This window comes from Gilbertella persicaria, assembly GCF_025201335.1.
Source record: "Gilbertella persicaria strain CBS 190.32 chromosome Unknown B0P05scaffold_2, whole genome shotgun sequence".
NCBI classification, from domain to species: domain Eukaryota; kingdom Fungi; phylum Mucoromycota; class Mucoromycetes; order Mucorales; family Choanephoraceae; genus Gilbertella; species Gilbertella persicaria.
In genome coordinates, this window is record NW_026251963.1 from 143,308 (window position 1) to 167,742 (window position 24,435).

Sequence of the window (24,435 nt, forward strand, 5' to 3'; positions counted from 1 at the left end):
TGCCTTCCTTTTCTTTTTGTTTACGTTTAAATAAATAGTTTTAGTACTTATGAGTGCCTAGAATGTTTCTTATCTAGGATAAACAGGACAAGGAAAAGATAAGGTTGTTTTCCTGTCATAAGATTATGCTTAGAGAAAGCAAGTTTACATATAATTTTATTCGTATTGTTATTTATAATAAACGGTTACAGAAAATTAAACACTTATACTTTGAACTTCATCACTGTTGATGTTCAGGAAGAGACTGAGGCAGTTTATAGTAGTGTCTCTCAAAAGACTGATAAAAGATCTCAAAAGCTTCAGAAGTGGCAGCATGCATCATAGCGTTTAAACATAAACATAACAGCTTGGTGCTCTGAATTTGTCTCATGAGTTGCCTTGGGTTCTTTGATCTGAAGCGATAGATCGTTAGTAAATCAATGAAATAAAATAATGTGCATCTTATTGAGGACTTGATGTGCTTTTCTCAAGCACGCTTCATATGCCAATGGCAAAGTAAAATATCGACATCGGCAAAGAACTCTTTCGAAGCAACAATTTCCGCTGAACTGCAATCAATCATGACTCACTTGACTTGCAAAGAGGCACACGAAGACTTGATCCATTCAAAGCATTGATTTAGAGTAATGATGTATTCATGGTCAGTAATGAAGAAACACACGCTGAGATACTTTTATTGGTGACAGGGCTTCGCACTAAAATTGAAAACAAGAATGCATCTTTTGCTAGATCAGTAAATGACTTACAAGTTTTGTGTAGAGTTGATGCACCACTCTTCAGCTTCTAATAACTAGTGATAGATAACAGGAAAACCTTTTTGCATATCAGACATTGAAATTATCCGGATCGCACATTTCTGTATAGACAGTGGGGTCCGGCTAATCAAATTTATCCTTGAGTGTGCCATTAAGGTGTGATTCTCCCTCTTTTAGCTTCGAAATAGTCCAACAATGGTATGATGATAGATCGCAATTCGATAAAGAAGTGTATAAGCAATGGATGAAGAGTAGATGGATTGATGCTATAATAAATCGATATGATTATGGATGATGATGACCTCAATCAACAACTCCCCTCCGTCTCTCTTTCTATCCACCAGCATACATACTTTTCTTTATCGACATTGCACGTCCCTTCCTCTTCTGAACATGACTAAACATTTAACTTGATAGAGCGCCGAAGAACAGAAGGTTACCAAGAACCCCATGAGAAACCTCCAAATCGAAAAGTTGGTTCTCAACATTTGTGTTGGTGAATCTGGTGATAGATTGACTCGTGCTGCCAAGGTTCTTGAACAATTGACTGGTCAAACTCCCGTCTACTCCAAGGCCCGTTACACTGTCCGTACTTTCTCCATTCGTCGTAACGAAAAGATCTCTGTTCACGTTACTGTCCGTGGTCCTAAGGCTGAAGAAATCCTCGAACGTGGTTTGAAGGTCAAGGAATACGAACTCAAGGCCCGTAACTTCTCTGAAACTGGTAACTTTGGTTTCGGTATTGACGAACACATTGATTTGGGTATCAAGTACGATCCTTCCATTGGTATCTACGGTATGGACTACTACGTTGTCATGGGTCGTCCTGGTAACCGTGTCTCCCGCAGAAAGCACTGCAAGTCCAAGGTTGGTATTAACCACCGTATCAAGAAGGAAGAATCCCAAGAATGGTTCAAGAACCGTTTCGATGGTATCATCTCCAACAAAAACTAAATGTTTTCTCAAAATAAAATCGTTCGATTGTTTTCCTTATGAAGCACACATAAGTATTGTTTTTAGTTTAATAAGGAGGGGGGGGTAGTTGTATGACTTTTAAGGTCCATGATGCGTGTTTTCTGTCATTCGCTTGCATAAACAATTAAGCTCATTGGTGCATATTTGCCTCTTATTAAATAATGACCTGTTTGTATATGCCAAAAATAAACATTGTTTGTTCTTGGCTTTTCGCTGTTGTCCTAACAACTTGTAAGATGCTAGACAAGGGAAACCATATTGACGCAGGCTGTCAAGCATCAAACATACCTTATTTGGGATATTCATGGGAATAAATATGCCAATCTTATTGGCTATAAAGAATGAAGGCGCGCAGTGGTCAAAGATTTGTAATTGGTTATCTGTCAGTTCAATGATGAAGAAACAGGCAGAACCGAATCATTGTTTGTGATACAGCTAAAAAGAAGGGAGACTGAAATACATTCATTTATCACTCCTTAAGATGTATTTCGGGTAAGAAAGCGCGCACTTGCATTTACAATGTATTTTATTATCATGGTATTATATCATATATATATATATATATAGATTCTGAGTTCCAGCTACAGAAAGATAATACTGGATAATGTCATTAAGACCAAGATTTGTCGTACACAATACAATGATGATTGGAGATTAAAGATATTTCACTGTCTTTTATAGGCATTGGTGTCGCTGATTCTGCTTTGATAATTTGGTCCAATTTGTTTGTCATCCAATAGTCAAGGGTTTCTTGTTCTGCACAGAATCCAATGGTTGCATCAGGCAATAAGTAAATACTTTGAATGCTCGGATAGATCTTTATCAAACGCAATACGTGTTCATTTAACCATGTTCGTTTGGTGGCCAATGTGAAGGATTGAAGATCAGACCGAAGCAGATGCGTCTGTTGTACCTTTTTTTCAAGCTCAGCTACTAATGTCTCTGCATTCATTTGGAGTTCGCAACCAAGTACAAGGTGTGTCATTTCAGGGCATTGGGCCAACAGATTACTAAGAGTACTTGCATCAATCGAGGCAAACTTGGTGTGTTCGCAGGAACCAATAAGAGCCAAAGTTTTAACCTTTAATGATCGGGGAGGTAAAAGCCGAAGCGAATGATCTGATAAAGTTGTCCAACCACAAATCGTCAGGTGTCTCAAGTTGTAACAAGATGATAGAATGTAATGCACAATATTATCACGGACACCCCAGATACGAATGGACTGAATATGCGCTAAGTGAGGACCAATGACCTTCTTGAGTTGATCTAGTTTCCATAACTGTCCTGAGGAATTTGTATGTAGTTGAATGTTCTTCCAGTTATTAGGATGGTCACAATAAGTGCGGAGTAAACGAGATGTCAGGCGTAGAGAAGCAAGTTCCTGACAACATAGATAGGATGTAACTTCGAATAAGATTTCTGGAGGTAATTGTTGAAGCATAGTTAAAGTAAAGAAGAACAAAAAGGAAAAAGAAAAAAAAAACAGGTCCTTTATATAGAGAAAAAAAATGTATGAGCTTATTTTATCTACAAGGGTTAATAGACATGAAAGGAAATAAAAGGAATAGAAAGGAGTAGTTAAGTTTCATCAATTAGAAAAATGATCTGCCTCTTGCCCTTTCTTGTAAACCCACTAATTTCCCGAGACATTAAGCACCACTGGTCTTCTTTCCTACACTCCAACAACCAGGACAGTTGTGTAATACTTCATGAACAAAAATATCGCATTCCGAACAGAATTCTTGGGCACATTTTGGACAAGAAAATTTGCCTCCCGATGTTTCTTGTTTGTCGAATTGTGTCAAACAAGAGAAACAATGCGTTCCGTGATTACTTATTGGTGTTAGTCAACCTTCTCGTATTTCTTTGGATGATTCTTACTTGTTTTTGATTTCATCGAAATTATGCACAGGGAATAAATGGTGATAGGATCTTGCCAAGTGTGGGGATGACACTAATGTTAAGCCACAAATATCACAATCACTAGGTAATTCGCATATTTTGGATTTACATCTGGGGCAAACATAGCCTCCTAATGTCAGTTTGGAATGACTAAACTCTTAGTAACTCCTTATTTTAGTCTTATTTTTACCAAACACAAAATGTGGCGTGTTCTTCCATAAGTCGTTTTGGGAATCCCATCATGACTAAATTGGATGTATTCTTGTTTGGTAACACTGCTGGTGGGGGGACTACTTCAAACAGTAAATCTTTATAGTGAGCCTCATTCAATACAACACCGTATGTGCCTAATAAAGTAATCAACAAGATTTTTCTTTTTTTTTTCTAATTCTTTACCTTTTGTAGATTCAGCCATCAAACGACAAATTTGTACTTCAGCAGCAAGCCCAACAATATTCACACGTATCATCTCTTTCTTGAGTAAATCTACTGTTTCGTGTATATCTGCTGGATCGCATGTCGTCAAAGATCCGAATAGCAGCAAAACTTCTTTAGATCCATGACTGGGAACACCCAACATACTTGCTCTAGCCAGTTGTAAAGCATTCTGCAGTGAGGGCTCACCACTTGTTTCTGTATTCTTTTTTGATTTAATGGCTCTGATATGATCTGTGGGATTCCCGCTTAATTCAGTCAATTTCTCTGCTATTCCGTCTCGAGTCACGATGATGCCAAGCTGTGAAATTGGGTTCTGATCAAAAAACTCTATCACGAATTGCTGAGCATAGGTCAATGTGAGTTCAACGCGACTTGGTCGTAAATCCTTTTCATTCATGGCTTCAGATAAATCAATCACAAGAAACAAGTGTCGAATAATACCACGTTGAATAATAGCTGTATCTTTTAAAAGTCTAATAGATTCAGTGGTGAGTGACTAGGGTCAATAAAGAAAGTATTATCACCTTCGACGCTTTCTTTGTTGCTGCAACTGAGAGACAACACTACTTAGACGACCTTCTGCATCTTCCTGTAAAATATCCCAACTTCGCTTGTATTCTTCTTCCCAAGCATAACCTCCATTGCCAGCATCATCATCTTGATTGCCGTCATAGGTATCATCTACATCAATATATTCATCGTCTACTGGTTTGCGAGGGCCCATTATAACAAGTGAAAAGGACTGTCGTAGTCAAAAGACGCATTGAAAGGTTTCAATAGTCACATTTGGTATTGAATCTCAGTTGTAACTTATTTGAAGTCTTGAATAATGAGCTATACACCGGAAGTTCAATAAGAGTAGAGTAGATAGTCATCACAAGTCTTTAGGAATAACATCTTCATAATTATGTCAAGGGGACTCAATAGATCTATATTACAAAAGCTATATAGCCTTTAAATCTAATTTATTGTATGACTAACTTGTATGATTTCATAGCAAATAACACACATCTTGAACTGTATAATTGATTTGAATATGAATTGATGCCATCAATTTCGTCCAACACACTGATTTGTAATTCAGTTTACTGTATCTCAGCTGCAAATAGTTGAATTTAATTCTAAAGCATTGAAATAAGCCTCAATTATAGGCATAACGCGTCAACTATTTTTATCTATTTTTTTTTAAAGCTAAGTATCTACTCATCTTGAATTCCTATAAGTGCCTTCTCCTTCATGAACAAACGCGGTTTCGCTTTGTCTTTTTTTTTTTTGACTCTGTGACCGCCAAGACTATGCTGTAGGGCTTTTTGTAAGGCATGGAACTTGGCTTTTATCGCGAATACTCTCCGTAGACTTGATAGATACCCTTAGCTAGGACGCAACTAAATGAAAAAAGAGTTGACTTGTTTGCTTTGCAGGCAAGGTGTCTATCGAGAGTGTTTTGCCTTAATATCATTCATGTTTAAGCTTATAGGAGAAATCATCTTACCTTTACTAATTATTTTTTTGATTGAACATAGATAACCTTAAGGTAGGAGAAATCAAGGCACTTATGATTTGGAAGACACTCTCTATATCATAGGAAGCAAGACGCTTATGACTTCTAGTGAAGAAAGGGCGCTTCCCCATAATAAAGTTGGTTTTTTTTAGTCCCATTGAGAGGAACTAGTTAAAAGCTCATTTCTTATTATTTTTATTGAATAAACTTGACCTATTGTTTTAAAAACACTGGTAATTTAAAGAGGTACTTTGCACTGATATTGATGTCCTTATGCATCTTCTCAATAAACATGAGTCACAAAGCTGGTGAATTTTTATTGTCCTTGATATTCGCGTGAAGGAAAACCATTTCCTTCTCTCAAAACAACATGCCGCTGACAGAAGATCTAAAGTCCTATAAAGTTCCAGTTGTTAAAGAAGGGTCGAAACACTTTTTTGCAACCAATGGTGCAAGCGAGTGGAGTTTTTTTTAGCTATTTTGAAGGAACTCACGATAATATCAACAAGTCCAAGTGTATTGCCAAAATAAAAGACGATTATCACCTTGATCTAAGCTGGATAATTCAGTTATCTGAAGTGCCTGAAAAAATCAAAGAGCATGTCCGTGCTTTGTTAAAGAAGAGACTAGTAAGAAAAAAACACTAAATGAAAAAAAAAAAAAAAGATAAGATACGAAATATATTAGCCAGAAAAAGCCAAGCTGAAACGCGATCTGGCCAAGCGAGCCTTTAAGAAAAGAAGGACTTCGAGCCACTCTATTGTAATAAACGGTTCTGCCGATGGTAGTATAATTTGTAGCGCTGTCGAAACCATAAATATTATCCCAAGCAGCATTCATGTTCGTATCACAATGTAACATTTACATCATAAAAACTCTAATACCTTTATGATAGAAGAAGAGCTCAACAACAGCAGAAAAAGCACAAAGAGAACAAGAAGAGAAAGATGAGAGAAACATTGAAGAGGAAGCGGTAATTTGTTGGATTTTTAACCTTAGGTGTCACTTATTATGTATGTTCCTAGGATCCGAGTGTTTGGGTTGATTGGTTGAAGTTTCTTAAAAACCATGAAAACGCATTCCATCCATATAGGTAATTCTTACATTCACAATTACGACGAGATAAGGCTAACAGAAAGCAACGTTCTTTTTTATGTAGCCCTGAAGCAAATAATATTATTAGATCTGGGATAGGCATTTCTCCAAAGCCTTATCTAGATCGAGATATTTACAGAAGACATATGCAGAGACGAGCAGAAATGCCTGACTCAATTCCTCAAGCATTCCATCAGTATATTGATAAATATATTGAATCTGTAAGTATTTGCTAGTATAAAGCATGATTGCAAAGACAATCTAATGTGATGGATTTAGAACGATATAATGCAAGCCAAGAAGCAAATCGAGGCTCTTACGCTATATCTATTAACTAATGAAGATAATCGGCATATTACTGCCAATCTAAAACTTCTTGAACAGCTTCTCCAGCAAGTGTGAGTTGAGTCTTTTTCTAGAGTTTATACAAACTAATCAATCTATGTTTAGGCAAAAGTCTTATGAATCATACATTGACTATAACTCATCTGAGGATGCTTTCAACCAACTCTTTATATGGCCATATCTTGATGTCATAAGCAAAAGCATTTTTATTCATAACTGTAAAGCTGACTTTGCTCAAGGTCAGCCCATTTTAAAAACAATGAGTCGACAATTAAAAAAATCCAACCTCTATGTTGACGATAAATGCCAATATAAATCTGATGGACTTGTTAAGCTATTTGGATTCAAAGAACTCGAAGTGTTGGTACTTGAGACATCCGGCAATTTCATCAACAAAGACAAATCCAAGATAAACTTTGATCATCACAAAGCTGTGTTTGGTAATTTGTCAATGCTGAAAAACATAGCCGATGATTATGCTTTTGCTTCTATTGAACAGTTTTTGAAGGTCAAGGTTTTTTTCATTCAAGCTGCGGGTAATGTTCGATACATACTGCACAATTTCTAATAGTTTTTCTAAAAATAGACACAGAGCTTCATTTATGGTCAGTCTGTTACAAGAAAGAAGGTATTTTTGATCTTTGGAGAGAGTGTTACCTTCAAATCATGCCAGACTTCCAAGACAAACAAGACTTTGTACCTAGCTTGATTCAATTCTTCTGGCAATTAAAGGTAATGTGTAGTACAACAATAAAATTCATGCAAGAGTACTAAAACTGTTGTCAAAATAGCATACGGTTGAAGAATCTGTTAGCAGCATTGCCTCCTTGATTGAAGAACATAGTACTACCAAGGCTAAATACAGATATAGCAACGAGCGTCCTGTACTTTTGAATGAAGTCATTAGTCCAATTATTTTGAAGCTGACCAAAGAAGATGATGTCCATGGTATGTTGAACTTGGGCCCTGTTTACTCTCCTCCACATCCTTAGGGTAGGAGAGGCTTGATACGCCCTCTTGGTTCTTGAATAAACTGTTTTCGTTTATTATTTTGACACTTTCTATAATAAAAATAAATCTTTAACAAGGCTCTAGTAATGACTTTTAGCTTTTCTCTCTCCCTAATAAAAGGAAAATATATATGTTTTGCTTTTCGCGCTATTACGTAAGCGAAAGAAGAAATATGCATTCAAAATTGGAATATTTATTCCAACAATGGAAGATTTATTCATTAAGTCAGTTATTAGGCTATTATGACTTAGGTTCACTTAAAATAGCTTTAATATTTAGATAGGATTGGATGGTACTGTCATATAGGATTGTATTTATAGAGCTTGGCATAAGTGGAGTGTCCCCTAAAAAAGCCTGAGTTTGATTTAGTATGTTCATGAAGGATTTTAGAAATTCACCTTTCTTTCGTCTAAAGAACTTTTTAGTAAGTTGGTCTGGTCACTCTTGGTGGTGGTCCATATTTTGCTATAATCCCTTGTGGAAGGTTGTATCTCTTAGGTATCAGCAATTGTGTCAAGTGCCAAGTAATTGAAGACATTTTGGAATGATGTCCTTTACTTGTGGTACTGGTATTGCCATCTGTAGCATTGAACAAGACAAGATATAAAAAGTACTGACTCTCAGGAGCAACGAACGAAAAACTCAACATGTCTTTTTTAGGACATATTAAAGGGTAGCCCAGATGACGGCTATTTTATTGGGATTATATAAGACTCATATAATCGTGCTGAATGCTTCCACAAAAGCATTATTTTGAAGATGTTTTATATGGCTAGTCACTTTGCTTCACATACACTAGTTTCCATTTATACGATGACTTTATTTTTTTTTTCATCCAAAACATAAAAGAGATGATGGACTAAAAGTGTCTATAAACGAAGAGCTATCGAAAAAGTGTATTAACAAAACTGGTATATATAAATAAGGCGCATTGAATGGTGCAAAAAACGCAGCATGTTGAATAGCAAGATAGTGAGCTATCCTTCAAAAACGTATTTTCTGTTTTTGAGCTGTAGTATACATCTTTTATAGTGCTTTTGCAAATGCGACACATTGAGTGTGCTTTATAGACTTAGAGAAACAATTCGTACTAAGACACGCTATATCTGCAACGTCTCTATCGTTCACAAATTGCAAAATAGTGAGAAATGAAGATCTGCAAATAGTACAGGCAAAATGACGATTTTCTCACTTTTTCAAAACTTGCTGTATTTTTGCATAAATATGTTCTTTTATGTATGCTCAAACATAAGAAACTCAAAAGGAGGAGATTAGAAGGCAGGAATAATGGTTTATTTTGAGAATTCTTGCAAGTGATACTGTTATTGTTTTTCAGATTGATTCAAGAAAGAAAGGTAGTTTATGTTGGAGACTTATTCAAGAAAATGCAGTCTATGATTTAAGATTGTACAATAGGTTTGATGCTCGAAAAAGGCATAAATTAAAGATCAAAAAGCATATTAAGTATATAATGTGTCAAATGGAATCAAAAGCTATTTAGTAGCCACAAAGTGTGGATATATGGATGTGGATGAATGGTCATTCATATAAATGGTACTTGGATAGCAGTATCTTTTCTTTTGAATCGACTAAAATGAGGGAATACTCCGTCTATTCCAAAAAGAAGCATAAATGTATAGGTTTCGAAAATAAAATTACTGTTAGCTTTAAAGTATCTCCCTTTTTATCCACTTGTTGTTATTCAATGCAAGTACATATCTTATTTACGGAAAGACTCTGTCTACTTATTACTTCATTTTTTTTTGTAAGAATCTCTTTCAAGATTTTATGTCATTTTTTTTTTGCTTGCTTTTTATATTTTCCAAAAGTGTCACAAATATTTGTGAATAAAGCGTAAAGCTACACATATTAACTTTCGACTGAGCCGCATACACTATCATTATGCTTTCTTTGAGAGGTAGGTTTTGAATAGTTGATTTACGCATGTCATTCTTTGGAAATAAGTTTTCTGGTGTGCCTTGAATCAAATGTTGATTTCTATGATACCGAATCACTGGTAGCTGTCGGATGATTACCCCTTATCTGATCCTAATTCAATTCAATTGTTACTACAATGAAAAAGAAAAAATCCGTGAACTATCTGACTTTTATAAAGCAACATGTAGGGTAATAAAACTGACATCGCTTTTTTTTTTGTTTATTTCGTGTAGCGCAAAGAATATGACTTAATAAAAGATCTATGTCATTCTTAATAAAGAATATGCTTACTATAAATGTATAAGAATGAGGTGTGTTTCTGCTGACAAAGCTTACAATAACGCGAATCCTGCATACATGATAGCTTCTGCAAAACCAAAGACGCGCTTTGGTTTAAAAAAAAACAGGTAGTCACATTTTTATACCCAAAATGATGTCCATGGTGAAGGAAAACTTTTATTGAACGTTTGCTGTTGATGATGAACCAAAATCCACCCAAAAGAATAAAAAGACTAGACATTCCTGATAGACCACCACAACGCACTACCACCATGCGTTCTTCAATGAACAGCAATTCACATGCAAGGAGAACAGCAGGTTTCAATACAACAATAAACAAGCATGCCATCAGAAACGGAACTACAGCAACCGTGAGGAGGTTACGAGCATCACCAGTAGATAATCCAAAACAAAATGGAAGAAGTTCGCCTTCTATTATGATACCTGTAGAAAAAGAATCAAATATTCAAGTCGTACTTCGTTGTAAAGGACCAGCTTCTTTAACTGCATCAACTGTTCTACAACATATCGATAGTGAAGAGAAAGCCCAAGTGATGCTCACAACAAACAAAGTAGCCTATACCTTTGATCGCATTTTCAAAGAAGAAACCACACAGCAAGAAGTATATCAAAGTGTTGCAGAACCTATCCTCGAAGACGTATTAAAGGGGTAAGACTTGTTGGCATAGAGACAGCTCTGATTGTTTGATAGGTTTAGCTGCACAATTTTTGCTTATGGACAAACAGGCACAGGCAAGACATACACAATGGAAGGCGATTTAAGGCAATCAGTGAGAGGCAGTGCAGCCAACAATGCAGGTGTCATTCCACGCACTATTTACAATCTATTTCGCATACTTGATAAACAAGAAAAAGAGGCTCATGTCACTGTATCTATGCTAGAGCTTTACAATGAAGAATTACGTGACCTTCTTAGTGCCGAAAATGATCGAACAGAAGTAAAAATTCTCGACAATGGCAGTAATGTGATAGTCAAGGGGGTCAAAGATCACCCTATCATCACTGCTGAAGATGGCCTTGAGATCATGAAAAGAGGTGTCAAGAAGCGTATGACAGCTGCAACGAATTGCAATGAAAAATCAAGGTGAGACCTATCATTCTGTCCCCCTTTTTTTTTGTTATTGACTTGTTCTCTAGTCGATCCCATTGTATTTTCACCATTACAGTCAATCAACCCTTTCGAAAATCAACTGGTGAAGAAGTGATTTTGACAGGCAAATTAAACCTGGTAGATCTGGCTGGTTCAGAGAATAGCAGGACATCTGGCTCAGAGCACATTCGTGCACGTGAAGCTGCCAATATCAATCGCAGTTTACTCACCCTTGGAAGAGTGATCAATTGCCTCGTAGACCAAACACAACATATACCCTATCGCGAAAGTAAATTGACTCGACTCTTGAAAGATTCACTTGGAGGACGTACCAAGACGTGTATCATTGCCACTGTTGCACCTGGCCAACAAAGTCAAGAAGAAATTCGGAGTACTTTAGACTATGCTAGTCATGCTAAAGGCATATGTAATCGACCAGAAAGCAACATGCCATTCAGTCGTGAACTGCATTTGGCTTCACTTATGGATACAATCAAAGGACTTCAAGATGAACTAAGGAACAATTATGAAAAGAATGGTGTATTCCAAACAAAGAAGCAGTACGATGATATGATCAACAAACATACTGAATTAAAAGAACAAGTACAAGAATTACAAAAGCAGAATGAATTTGAAAGACGAACAGCTACTCAAGCAAAATTAGAAGCAAGACATGAAGTACAAGAGATCCATGCTCGTCTATTGGAGACTGAAGAATTACTACAAAACAACAAATCAGAAATTAAGACTCTAAAATACGACAATGAACAAAAGGAAAGGAAACTAAAACAATATGAAGCAGATTTAAAGACATTGGAAGAAAAGTCTAGAGCAAGAGAACAAAGCCTAATAAAAATGGCAGAAGAGAAAGAAGCCCAACTAAAATTAGAAATGGAAGCTACTCATAAGAAACACGACGAATCAATTGCTTCCATGATACAATTTCACAAAGATTTACATCGAGAAATAGACAAAAAATGGGATTTGTTCATGTCAAGTATGCGAAAAGAAGACAATGAACCTACAGTCAAAAATGGAGGCAAGTATAGTAGCTATTTCTCAATTAAACTAATCTGTTTTTTTTATTCAGATATCAGAGGTAAAAAAAGAAGTCACACACAAATTCAATAAATGTGTTCCTGTATATATATATATCTGCCAAGAATTAAAATCCCCTAAAATGGTCAATTTCAGCCTAAATTGTCTTACTATCATCCCTAATCCACTGAGAAATGAAAAATAGCGACGTAATGATGATCATTTAAACCAATAAAACTTTTTGGCGTCACTGAAGGGTAAGGTAAGCCAATGGTGGAGACTGAATATTTAGGGCAATTCTAAAGGCAATCTTCATGTCATAATACGCTTTTGCAGTATGTATGTTTGTATATGACGCGTCAAATATACCATGAGCGTCCTCTAAAAATGATATAGATTGAATGTATTCAGCGTATATTTGACTGTATCTCGAGAATTGGAAAATACTCGAGTCATCATTATACTTCGCGATGAGTTTACGTGTCACAAAAGTTGAATTGAACTTTATATAAAGGCTCATCATCTACTTGAGAAAGTTTTCTTTTTTTTTTCCTCAACTATTCTTTATTACAATGGTCTTCCTCTCTAACGCTATTTCAAATGGTAAGTAAGATAGATTAACTGAATCCAATTCTAATAATATGTATGTAAGCCCGTCTCCAAGAAACCAACAACAAGGGTGAACTTCATCACGAATCTGTAGGTACCACTGTGTATGGTACTCGATGGGCTTCTCAAGATATCCCTAGGTAAGAAACAGGTGACTGATATTTTCGAGTAACTTACTCATACTGTTTGTTTATAGATTTGAAATGCCTGAGGTAAGTTGTGTAACACATTGGTTGGGCTTATTTGTGCATAAACTGATTCTCTATTTCATCATTCGTGTAACAGGAGGAAATGCCATCCAGTAAGTGGCCTTATCGTCTTATTTCTGTGTTTTAACTTGTACTTGTTAGATGTTGCATACCGTTTGATCAAGGATGATTTAGCAGTAAGTATAAAAGCGAAACGCGTTTGATATAGAACTAAAATGATGTGATAGCTTGACGGCAACCCAGCTCTTAACCTCGCTACTTTTGTTACTACTTATATGGAAGATGAAGCTGAAAAATTGATGGCTGAAAACCTTTCCAAGAATTTTATTGACTACGAGGAATACCCTCAAAGTGTCGAGCTTTGTGTAAGTATCTACTTTGGAGGAAACAAATAGATGACTCATCTATTATAGAACCGTTGTGTTAACATGCTTGCTCGTCTTTACCATGCTCCCATGCACAGTGCTGATGAAGAATCGCTTGGCTGTTCTACTGTTGGATCTTCTGAAGCTATCATCTTGGCTACTTTGGCCATGAAGCGTCGTTGGCAAGATGCTCGTAAAGCCAAGGGCCTGCCTATCGATAAGCCCAATTTGGTCTTGGGTGCCAACTGTCAAGTCGCTTGGCACAAGGCCACTCGCTATCTTGAAATTGAATCTCGAGAGGTTGAATGTACTGAAGAGTGTCTCTACATGGATCCTCACAAGGCTGCTGAACTTGTGGATGAAAACACTATTGGTGTCTGTGCTATTTTGGGTTCTACTGTAAGTAGTGGTTACATAAAATAAGCGTTGACTAAACATTTCTATTTTAGTACACGGGTCATTATGAAGATGTTCAGACACTCAATACCTTATTGGAGGCCAAAAACAAAGCCAATGGATGGGATGTCAACATCCATGTGGACGCTGCATCTGGTGGTATGGTAGCTCCCTTTGTCAATCCTGATCTTGTTTGGGATTTCAGATTAAATCGCGTTGTCTCCATCAATGTATCTGGTCACAAGTATGGTTTGACTTATGCTGGCATTGGTTTTGCTATTTGGCGTAGTAAGGAATACTTGCCTGAATCCTTGATCTTCAACATCAACTATCTTGGTAGTGATCAAGCTTCTTTCACTCTCAACTTTAGTAAAGGTGCTGCTCATATCATTGCACAATACTATATTCTCATTCGCTTGGGTCAAAGTGGTTTCAAGAAAATCATGGGTAACTTGACTGACACCGCTGACCATTTATCAGAAAGACTTTTGTCAACTGGTCGCTTTGAGATCCTAAGTGAAACCAATGGTCGTGGCTTGCCTCTTGTGGCTTTCCGTCTCAAGGGAGAACAGCACTATGATGAATTTGATCTGTCTACCAAATTACGTGAACGTGGCTGGATTGTTCCTGCTTACACAATGGCCCCCAAGGTAGAACATATCAAGCTGCTCCGTGTTGTTATTCGTGAAGACTTCTCTCGTTCTCGTTGTGAAATTTTGGTCAAAGATATTGTGGCTGCTCTTCATTTCTTGGACCACACAGATCGAGAAGTTATTAATAACAAACGGTAAGTGACTCGTAAGAGAAATACAAGTAACTCATTTTCTCTTTGTTTAGTAAACATCATCAAAAGCATTCCCACAGCTCTCTTTATGCTTCCAATTCTAACAAGGCTGGAGTCAAGGCTTCCAAGAAAGCTGAACATGAAGCCAATGAAAAGACCGAAGATAACAAGAAACCAGTTCAAGGCATTTGTTAATTTTATTTATTTTGTTTAATAAACAAAAAAAAAAAAGTGCTTTATATACAAATGATCATATGCTTTATAAACAAAAAAAAAAGCTACCAAAGTATCGTCTACTGACCTTGAATTGACTCATTTGCTATAAAAAAAAAAGTTTCGCGCATCTCATACTTTCTCTTTTTTTATTCTTTTTCAACCAACGATATCAAAAAAAAAATGACAAACTTCAAAGAAGTCTGTACTGTTCCTACAGACTTTGGAGTTACATTTACAAAGCTCAGAAGTGACAAGATTGGTCTTACAGTTATGTTGGCCGATATTGAAGGTTAGAGAACACACTTTTTTTTTACACAACCGACACTTTTCTATTTTAGGCCCACTTGTCAATGGTTATTTTGCTTTAGCCACAGAAAGTAAGATAATAACAATAATACGCGTATATTCAAATTTGATAGGTTTTGATGATTTTGGTTGTCCTCATACATTAGAACAGTAGGTCGCATGTTTTTTTTTCTTATTTCAGCTCATTTTTTTTCTAATTTCATGATAGTCTTGTTTTCCTTGGAAGTCAACAGTATCCATACAAGGTAATAAGCTGAAACATACATGGCCTTTTCTCATCATTCAAATATAGGGTGTGCTTGATTCATTAGCCAACCGCGCCATTGCACAAGGTACAAATGCTTGGACAGATGTCGATCATACATGTTACACCATTACCACGGCTGGATCAGAAGGCTTCTTGAAGCTTTTACCTATCTATGTGGATCATATCTTGTACCCTACCCTCACTGACACAGGCTACCATACTGAAGTACATCATATCAATGGCAAGGGCGAAGATGCAGGTGTAAGTCGATCTCTTGAGAAATACAATACTTATGCAAGCTAGGTTGTCTACAGTGAAATGCAAGGATGTCAAAACTTGGAAGATGATAGACTTCATCTTCGTATGAAGAGAATCATGTACCCTGAGACGTGTGGATATCGATCTGAAACTGGTGGTCTTATGGAAAGATTAAGAGAATTATCTGTTGAAAAGAGTAAGCTGGAAAATCGAATAGCAAGTTGAATTGATCTCTCTTGTAGTCCGTGATTATCACAAATCTTATTATAGACCAGATAATCTCTGTTTGATTGTTACTGGTACTGTTGATAAAGAGGAACTCCTAAAGGCATTGGAACCTGTTGAGGAATCTATCTTGAGCAAGGGACCTCTTCCTGAAATGCAAAGACCTTGGGTAAACACTGGAGATTTTCCTAATCTCGAAAAGAATGTAGAAGAAACTGTATTATTTGCTGACGAAGACGAATCTATGGGCTCTGTCCTGATTGCTTGGAATGGTCCTATGTGCAATGTAAGTAGTTTGTTGATAGACAGTTTCTTATGAAGTAAATATGTAGGATTATTTGCAACAAAAAGAATTGGAAGTCCTGAATGAATATCTCACTGATTCTCCTGTATCTGTTTTGCAAAAGGAATTTGTTGAAATAGAAGATGCTCTTTGTACAGACGTTGATTTCCATATCACGGATCATTTAAAATCGACTCTGATGTTCACTGCCTCAAGTGTTCCTCTTGAAGAAATTGAAAACTTCCCTAATGAATTCTTTGACTTACTTAAGCGTCTTGTTGAAACAAACGATATTGACATGACAAGAATGTCAACTGTGATTGAGAAAGAAACATTGAAGGTAAGACACAAAAGAAGAGTATAATGGTTGTGCATGATTGACTTATTGGAAAATATGAAGCTTTTGGAAAGTGCCGAAACAGATGCTCATGGTACGGCTGCTGCCGCCGTTGCTATTTCTGATTTCCTTTATGGGTCACCTGATGGTAAAGATTTGAAGAACGCTGTAAGAGATCAAGAATTTCTTAATATGCTTGCCAAGTACACAGCTGCTGATTGGCTCAAGATACTTAAAAAGTAAGTAGAAATGATACCTTCTCTTGCTTATTCTATTAAATAGGTGGTATATTGATGCTCCTCATATCACTTTGTTTGGTAAGCCCTCTGCCGAGTTTGCTGAACAACAAGCCGAGGAAGAAACTAATCGTATTGAAAAGCAACGTTCTGAACTTGGCGAAGAGAAATTGGCAGAACTACAAAAGAAACTCGATGACGCTATGGCTAAAAACGATTATCCTGTTCCAAAGGAGATTTTGGAAGGCTTCAAAATACCTTCAGCTTCTACTATCGAGTTTATTAATGTGATCACTGCCAGAAACAATGACAAAACTTTGTAAATAACAAAGAATCAGCTATCATGAAATCATACTCACTTAAGCATCATTAGATCAAATGAAGTCCAAGACCATATCAACCAAGATAACAGTACTGACGTTCCTTTGTTTATTCAATATGATCGTAAGTAAACAAGAAAAAAGTAGAGAAATCTAATCTATATCGTTTTAAGATGTCAAGTCGCATTTTGTCAAGCTTTCAGCACATGTTAGTGCTTCTTCCATTCCTTCACATTTACTTCCTTACACTCGACTCTTCTTGAAAGCTATCTTTTCTTTGCCTATTGAAAAAGATGGCCAATTGATTGGTTATGAAGATGTTGTCAAAGGGTTAGGTGAAGATACAGTCGAATACGAAGCATCACTTGGAACAAGCTTTGGATTTAAAGAATTTGCTGTCTTTACTTTAAAGGCTAAGTCTTCCAAGTTTGAAAAGTCAATCCAATGGCTACGTGATATCTTATGGAACACCAAGCTCACACCTGAGAGATTGAAGATTGTTGCTTCTCAAATTTTGAACGATATTCCTCAAGCTAAAAGAGATGGTCATGATGTAAGTCACTTTATCTATTTTAAAAAAGAAACATATGAGTGACATTTTATTCAGATGGGCAATGCTACTATGAGAGCACTTCAAGTTGATCCTAAAAAGTCTGTCAATAGTGCACGTAATATTTTGTTCCAAAACAACTTTTTACAAGATGTCGTCAAGAGATTAGAAGAGAATCCAAGCTCTGTCTTGGAAGAATTGAATGAATTCCGCACAACATGTAAGTTCTCTTCTTTTCTTTTTTCTGTTCCATCTGAACTATTTATATAGTGTGCTCTCCCAAGAACATTAGAATTCATGTTACAGGTGATATTTTGAGCCTCAAAACACCCAGAACTGCATTCAAAAGCTTTGCTCCACCCAACAGCACATATGAGCCATTAGCATCAGTTACACTTTCTCAACAAGTGCTTTATCCTGCAGGAATGGAGCCAGGCAACAATGGTTTTATTGTGACTTTACCCAGTATTGAAAATTCCTTTTCATACCACACTGTAAAGGGTCCCAGCCGATTTGAGGATTCTGATATTGCTCCCCTCTTGGTCATGATTGAATTGTTGGATACTATGGAAGGCATCTTTTGGAAATTGATTCGTGGACAAGGCTTAGCTTATTCTTGCTTCTTGGATGCTAACATTGAAGCTGGTCTAATCAACTTTACTGTCTTCCGATCTCCTGATGCTTTCAAGGCTTTTGAACAGGCCAAGATTGTGATTGAACAGTTAGCCAACCATGAAATGGAGATTGATACTTCTGCTGTCAATGGTGCAAAGAGTGCTGTTATTTATAGTTTGGTTGCTAAAGAAAACACTATGGATCGTGCAGCTCTTCAATCCTTTGTAAACCAAGTATTGAAGAAGATGCCTGCTTCATACAATAGGGACTTATTGATTGCTATTCAGGTAATATTCTACCCCAAAAAAAAAAAAGAGATTCTGATTATCTTTAGGCTGTTACTATGGATGATTTACAACACGTTTTGAACAAGTATTTTGTCAATATGTTTAAGCCTAATACAAGCAATGTAGTTGTAGTCAGTACACCGAACAAAATTGTAGATATTCAAAAGGGATTCGAACGCTTAGGATTTGGAATGAAATCAATTGCGCTAAATGACATTACTATTGATGGTATTGTTTAGACATATTTTTTTAATCAAAAATAAAATAAACAAGTTTATGTTAAAAGTTTAATGCAAACACATTCACCAATGCATACAGAGATCGAGATTCATGTCTGTAACTAGCACTGCCTATAATAGCAATAAAGTTTGAGATATTGAAAGAATTTGGCAAGGTGATCTTACCATCATTTTGGTTATCCCAATAAACAGAACTTCCTGTATAAAATCCGGTTCCTTTATTTTGCAGAATCACACAGGTAACTGACAAGAAGAGATGAGTTGTACGTTTAGAATTGTTTTTTTTTGGACTTACCAACATATTTATAATTTGAGTTCATACTCTTTAATTTGTTCAGACATCCTTCAATGATGTTTGAGCTCCATGTAGCTACTTTGGCATGAGAATATTCTGCATCACCAAGCGTATTTTCTATAATCTAAGGATTGGGTTGAATAAAATGCCATGCTTGCTTATGTTCTTCTTATGTATTCTTACTGACTTCTTTGATAATAGCTGTAACTTCTTCTGAATTGAATTTTTTTTCCTGCAAAATTAAAGCCATTAAAAAAAAGAGCGCGTTCTTTATTGTTGTCCACCCCAAGTGTTTTATCTTACTTCAGACTTAATAGCTGATGATGTGGAATCCTTGTTGGTTGTATCCATCTTTAAAAAAATATAACAAAGAAAAAAAAAGGTTAATAAATTCCTTGACCACAAAAAGTCAATGGTCACGAGAAATTAATCTACAACTTCATATCACCATTAACCCCGCCTCATTTTATGGAGAACTTCGTTGATCATCCCCAGATGTATTCAACAGTCGCATATGGTGATAAATAACTCGTCTTTGCTGCAGTTCTTCTAATTATAATGAAGTCGCGTAAATTAATATTCTTATATTGTGAGAGGCTACTGATATTACGTTAGCTTAATGAACTAGTTGAGTAGGAAGTATGCAGATTTCTTCATATGCTTATACTGTTATGGGTAGATATACGCCCTGAGATAGTTCTAGAAATTTGCTGAGTTTAACTGAGTTTGAATAAGGGCGCACCATCATTCTGTTTAAAGGACGCGTCAGCCTTTTTTTTTCTTTTTACACTCTTTTTACAGCTTCTCAACGTGTTTGTTTTTTGCCCTCTTATAGGGAAACGATACTAGTGTCCTTGAGATGATGAACTAGGATTAACTACGTTCTCTATCAAGATAGTCTTGCCCTTTTCTCTCTCCAAAAGGGTCTTGCCGAATTTGATAGCGTTAAACAAACATCGTTTTCCAGTTAAAAGGTTCAGTACGCATCATTGCTTATTGAGCTGCCCTACCAACTTCACTTTGCTGGGTTGAGGCCTGTATAGGGGAACTTGGATATACAATAGCCTCTTTGTTCTGTTTGTAAGATTGCTTAGCGATCACTCTTTACACAGGCCGATTTCCTTAAAAAAGAGAGAATGTTTAAATGCTATTGCTGTTGCTTCTTGCGACTTTTGAGTTGCTTGTAAAGACAGCCTCTGTTTATTTGGCGCATTTTATGTAAAAAATAAACACGCGTAAGGGTTGACTTATGGTCTTGTCCGAGGGGGTATTCCATCTTAGTTATGCGCACTGGCAGTCCAAGTCCAAATATTCCCAACGCTGGAAGGTTACTATCTTTTCTTGGCACCTTCTTCTCACTTGTGGGGAGGGATCTATCAGATAGTAATAAGTTTAACCCTGTTCGTGGTATCTTGGTAGTCTCATTTCTTGTATGTGTGGCTATTAGGATATTGCAGCAATCCTGGTCTTTTGCTACTGCGATGGTGCTAGCAGAAAGCAGTAGCGAAGGTTACTGGGATTGATAGTCATTCGTCCTTTCTTGGGATGCAGATCCTTTTGTAGTCTCTATTTTAGTTTCGCGACTAGGGTAGTCTCTCTTAAGCATGCTTCACCTCTGAGGGGTACCTGTCTATTCGTGGCAAGCTCTATTGATTTAGGGACGACTATCAGACAGAGTAATGGCTTATAGTATTCGTTCATTCATTCATTTGGGTGAATTATCTATCAAAAAACTGGGAGTTTTTTTTTTTTGGTAGAGTGAATACTATTGCTTTAGCAGGTTGGTCTATTGAAAACTAGCTGCTTTGGAATTTGAAGGTGGCCACCTTTAGTCTAGGGCTTAAAGTTAGTTTTATAGATGGCTATCAGTTTTTACTGACTTCTTTTATGAGTTGGGATTTTGGTAGTGCAATCACTAGAGCGCCTTTTTTATATACAATTAAGTAGCTATCTTGTATAGTTTGCTTTGTGCGTACGCGCACCATCTTTTTGGGAACTCAATTGAAACTGGTTTAGGTCCTCGTCCTAGTTCCTGGAAACAAATGCTTACAGTATTTGGCTAAAGTACCAGTTTCTCTTTGTCTTTTTATTCAATAAAGTATATTAGTTTTTAGACATTTACGCGTTTTTTTTTCTTTTCTTTTTTATAGAATAAAGGCTTTCACTTGTTCTATAGTACTAAAGACAGGAGCAATGAGTGTCAGTCAATATCAGTGGTCTCAAGTTTCGTAATCAATCTATGCTGTAATATTATTTTATACATGAAACTCCCTCAGTCTGAGCTTTTATTATGTATCAACCAAAGCAATAGTCTAAAAGACATAAACAAATGCTTCCAGTTAGATGTATAGTCTCGATTACATGTTATTCTTTGACGAACTATATTGCTTGAAGATCAAACTGTTATAGCGGCTACTTTTTCTACATATAAAGTTGTACGAATGCCTTCTCTTTAATCTAAGAGAATAAGATAACATTCTCTACAAAGATCTCACTCTCGTACCTTTTTAAATAAATTTCTGAAGACAGAAAAATTGCATGATTCTCATCCTTGAATAAGCCCCTTGAGGCATAGATGATGAACATTATAAATTGTATAGAATAAAAGCTTAAATCATTCATTAAAAGAAAACAGAAAAAAGAAGAAGAACTAGTGTTTGATATGGCCACCTTTTGTATCAATCACCGCTTGGCATCGGCTTTTCATGCTTCAGACCTAGCGGGCAATATATTCTTGCCTAATGCTCTCCCACCCTTGTCGAAGTATCGACTTGAGGTTTTCGATAGTGTGAACCTCGAACCGTCTATTGTTCACAAGCTTTTCGAAAGCATTCTAAATATACTCGATGGAGTTCAGATCAGGGCTTTGAGCAGGCCAGCACTCAAAGCACCTAATCTGATGAGTGTTCTTCTATCATCGAGCATAGACGCCTGTGTGGCAAGCGGCAGCATTTTTTTTTTTTTTTTTTTTTTTTTTTGCAAGGAGAAGTCCCTATCTTGAATTGTGGTGAGTTCCATTAACCAAGGATGGAATGTCTGGGTCGAGATATTAACATATACATCCTGGTTAAAGGAGTCCACTTCAACAACAGTCAAAGGCCCGAAACTCCCTGCTCCAGCTCAAAAGCATCCCCAGACTACAATACCATTGCCTCCCCATTTTACTGTTGAGACGGTGTGAGTCTCCTCGCATTGCTCACTGACTTTTCGAAGCACTCTTCTGTCTGAATTGCTAGAAAGACAAAACTTCCGCTTCACCCTGATGTCAAAGGACATAGTGTATTTGTCTGTATAGCTTGCCATACATTTTGGCAAAGTGACATTAGCACAGCAAAAAACATGATTTCTCTCTCTGTCTGGAGTGAATGCGGAAATGTTCAGCAACTCATAGACTCCATATGTTTCAATCACTTCATTCGTCGAAAAATCTAGTTAAAAACAGCCAGATGTAGAATGACAGCTGCTTCTTCTCATTGGCCGATATGTGATGATTAATTTAACCGAGAAGGACATTGATTTGCGAATGGTTTAGAGCAAACCACTATTAAAAAAAAAAAATAAGCGCAGCCCTGTATTTTTTACCTTTTTCTCTTTCATATATTTCACACATGGCCTCTAGATTGTTGCTGCCTAAATTCAGTAAGCCTCTTTTAGGCAATTTACATGTACGTAGTATCAATAAAATCTATAAGACAACTAAACTTTTGCTAGTATCGCCGTAGTTTAGCAACTGCTACCAACTTACTTCCTTCTTTGCGTAAAACCATTTTACCTAATGGTTTTACAGTAGCCACCGAAGAGAATCCTGCTTCACAAACAGCCACTGTAGGTGTCTGGATTGATGCTGGATCTCGTGCAGAAAACGTCAAGAACAATGGCGCTGCTCACTTTTTAGAACATATGGCCTTCAAAGTAAGCTTTCCTCCCCCCCCTCCCTCTCTCTTAAAGCAATTTAACTCATGCGATTAAAAATAGGGCACAAAATCAAGAACACAACGCGATTTGGAACTTCAGATTGAAAATATGGGAGGACACTTGAACGCCTATACTTCCCGTGAACAAACAGTTTATTATGCAAAAGCTTTCAAATACGATGTTCCTCAAGCAGTTGAAATTCTTTCTGATATTCTTCAATACTCCACACTTGATCCTGGCGCTATTGAAAGAGAACGTGATGTTATTCTTAGAGAACAAGAAGAAGTTGAAAAACAAATGGAAGAAGTTGTGTTTGATCATTTACATGCCACAGCTTTCAAAAATGAATCTTTAGGCTTGACTATTTTGGGTCCTAAAGAAAACATCCAGTCACTCACCCGTGACGATCTTTCGAATTACATTAAAACCAACTACACTGGTGAGCGTATGATTCTTGTCGGCACAGGTGGTGTGGATCATGATGCACTTGTTAACCTTGCTGAACAGCATTTTGGTCGACTACCCAACAAGCTTGATGCTTCTACTAGCAAGAGCGCTATGAAGAAAGCTGTCTTTACAGGCTCTGATTTTCGTGTGATGGATAAAGGACAACAAGCCCACATTGCTGTTGCAGTAGAAGGTGCCAGTTGGACATCACCCGATTATTTCCCTCTCTTGGTAATGCAATCCATCATTGGCTCTTGGGATCGTTCTTTGGGTGCTACTGGCCATATGGATTCTCGCTTATCTTCCGTGTTACATAACCAACAATTAGCCAACTCATTCATGTCTTTCAACACATCTTACAAGGACACAGGTCTTTGGGGTATTTACTTGATTACTGAAAACAAGGAACGTATTGAAGACTTACTTCGATCTACAAAGAATGAATGGGCTCGATTATCTAGCTCTGTTACCAATGAAGAAGTGCAACGCGCCAAACAACAACTAAAAGCAGGCTTATTGTTAAGTTTGGATGGTAGTACACCTATTGCTGAAGACATTGGCCGCCAATTGTTAACATCTGGAGACCGTATGTCACCTAAGGAAGTAGAACAATTGGTTGCTCAGGTTACAGTAGAAGATGTGCGACGTGTAGCCCAAACTTATTTACAGCGCGATGCAGCTGTTGTCGGCATTGGCGCAGTTGATAACATGCCTGATTTTAATCGTCTCTAGAGAATAAAACGGATTTTATACTACATCCACGTGTGCATTGTCGTTTTGACATTTTATCATGCGTTGAATTGACCATTTCCTATTGGCTCATAGGAATTCAGGTCAGAGTTGTGAATTAAGCAAATGGAGTGAATTTCATTATTCTATTGGATAATGTCAAATCAAGAATTCTTGAA

At 36.8% G+C, this 24,435-nt stretch overlaps 9 protein-coding genes across 9 annotated transcripts; 6 read left to right on the plus strand and 3 right to left on the minus strand.

The window, feature by feature from the left end:
* Positions 1-1,205: 1,205 nt before the first annotated feature.
* B0P05DRAFT_460901 (60S ribosomal protein L11) lies at positions 1,206-1,709 on the plus strand (the record flags this gene model as incomplete). Its single annotated transcript, XM_051574042.1, has 1 exon — positions 1,206-1,709. One exon carries the CDS (start codon positions 1,206-1,208, stop codon positions 1,707-1,709), a length of 504 nt encoding a protein of 167 aa, XP_051439281.1.
* A 560-nt stretch (positions 1,710-2,269) lies between these two features.
* Positions 2,270-3,186, minus strand: B0P05DRAFT_522293 (uncharacterized protein). Its single transcript, XM_051575953.1, has one exon. The coding sequence runs from the start codon at positions 3,169-3,171 to the stop codon at positions 2,341-2,343; it is 831 nt and encodes a 276-aa protein (XP_051439282.1). The 5' UTR covers positions 3,172-3,186; the 3' UTR covers positions 2,270-2,340.
* On the minus strand, positions 3,176-4,828 carry B0P05DRAFT_522294 (Ssl1-like-domain-containing protein). Its single transcript, XM_051575954.1, has 5 exons — positions 4,595-4,828; positions 4,029-4,543; positions 3,823-3,979; positions 3,612-3,782; positions 3,176-3,563 (listed from the first exon to the last, which is right to left on the minus strand). Exons 1-5 carry the CDS (start codon positions 4,792-4,794, stop codon positions 3,380-3,382), a joined length of 1,227 nt encoding a protein of 408 aa, XP_051439283.1. The 5' UTR covers positions 4,795-4,828; the 3' UTR covers positions 3,176-3,379.
* A 1,113-nt stretch (positions 4,829-5,941) lies between these two features.
* Positions 5,942-8,101, plus strand: B0P05DRAFT_601512 (uncharacterized protein; the record flags this gene model as incomplete). The annotated part of the gene is made up of 10 exons (XM_051583253.1): positions 5,942-6,035; positions 6,058-6,200; positions 6,259-6,375; positions 6,467-6,544; positions 6,597-6,664; positions 6,731-6,887; positions 6,946-7,064; positions 7,117-7,547; positions 7,598-7,743; positions 7,803-8,101. 10 exons carry the CDS (start codon positions 5,942-5,944, stop codon positions 8,001-8,003), a joined length of 1,554 nt encoding a protein of 517 aa, XP_051439284.1. The 3' UTR covers positions 8,004-8,101.
* Positions 8,102-10,793: 2,692 nt separating this feature from the next.
* B0P05DRAFT_461110 (kinesin-domain-containing protein) lies at positions 10,794-11,866 on the plus strand (the record flags this gene model as incomplete). The annotated part of the gene is made up of 3 exons (XM_051574053.1): positions 10,794-10,909; positions 10,952-11,344; positions 11,398-11,866. Coding segments are annotated over 3 exons (978 nt in total), but the record flags the coding sequence as incomplete, so codon positions are not given.
* Positions 11,867-12,954: 1,088 nt separating this feature from the next.
* Positions 12,955-14,998, plus strand: B0P05DRAFT_522309 (glutamate decarboxylase). The gene is made up of 9 exons (XM_051575955.1): positions 12,955-12,991; positions 13,041-13,137; positions 13,194-13,209; positions 13,283-13,298; positions 13,348-13,382; positions 13,434-13,571; positions 13,620-13,970; positions 14,021-14,754; positions 14,805-14,998. Exons 1-9 carry the CDS (start codon positions 12,961-12,963, stop codon positions 14,944-14,946), a joined length of 1,560 nt encoding a protein of 519 aa, XP_051439286.1. The 5' UTR covers positions 12,955-12,960; the 3' UTR covers positions 14,947-14,998.
* Positions 14,999-15,130: 132 nt separating this feature from the next.
* B0P05DRAFT_522312 (Metalloenzyme, LuxS/M16 peptidase-like protein) lies at positions 15,131-18,902 on the plus strand. Its single transcript, XM_051575956.1, has 15 exons — positions 15,131-15,256; positions 15,306-15,344; positions 15,387-15,423; positions 15,482-15,518; positions 15,566-15,781; positions 15,824-15,974; positions 16,021-16,289; positions 16,336-16,626; positions 16,687-16,862; positions 16,906-17,178; positions 17,233-17,303; positions 17,353-17,732; positions 17,787-17,949; positions 18,000-18,631; positions 18,679-18,902. The coding sequence occupies exons 1-15, from the start codon at positions 15,148-15,150 to the stop codon at positions 18,868-18,870; spliced, it is 3,036 nt and encodes a 1,011-aa protein (XP_051439287.1). The 5' UTR covers positions 15,131-15,147; the 3' UTR covers positions 18,871-18,902.
* Positions 18,903-18,910: 8 nt separating this feature from the next.
* Positions 18,911-19,415, minus strand: B0P05DRAFT_461002 (Tctex-1; the record flags this gene model as incomplete). The annotated part of the gene is made up of 4 exons (XM_051574048.1): positions 18,911-18,981; positions 19,036-19,113; positions 19,166-19,289; positions 19,353-19,415. The coding sequence occupies 4 exons, from the start codon at positions 19,413-19,415 to the stop codon at positions 18,911-18,913; spliced, it is 336 nt and encodes a 111-aa protein (XP_051439288.1).
* A 3,334-nt stretch (positions 19,416-22,749) lies between these two features.
* Positions 22,750-24,284, plus strand: B0P05DRAFT_633545 (Metalloenzyme, LuxS/M16 peptidase-like protein). Its single transcript, XM_051583523.1, has 3 exons — positions 22,750-22,830; positions 22,877-23,077; positions 23,141-24,284. The coding sequence occupies exons 1-3, from the start codon at positions 22,774-22,776 to the stop codon at positions 24,257-24,259; spliced, it is 1,377 nt and encodes a 458-aa protein (XP_051439289.1). The 5' UTR covers positions 22,750-22,773; the 3' UTR covers positions 24,260-24,284.
* The last annotated feature ends 151 nt before the right edge of the window (positions 24,285-24,435 follow it).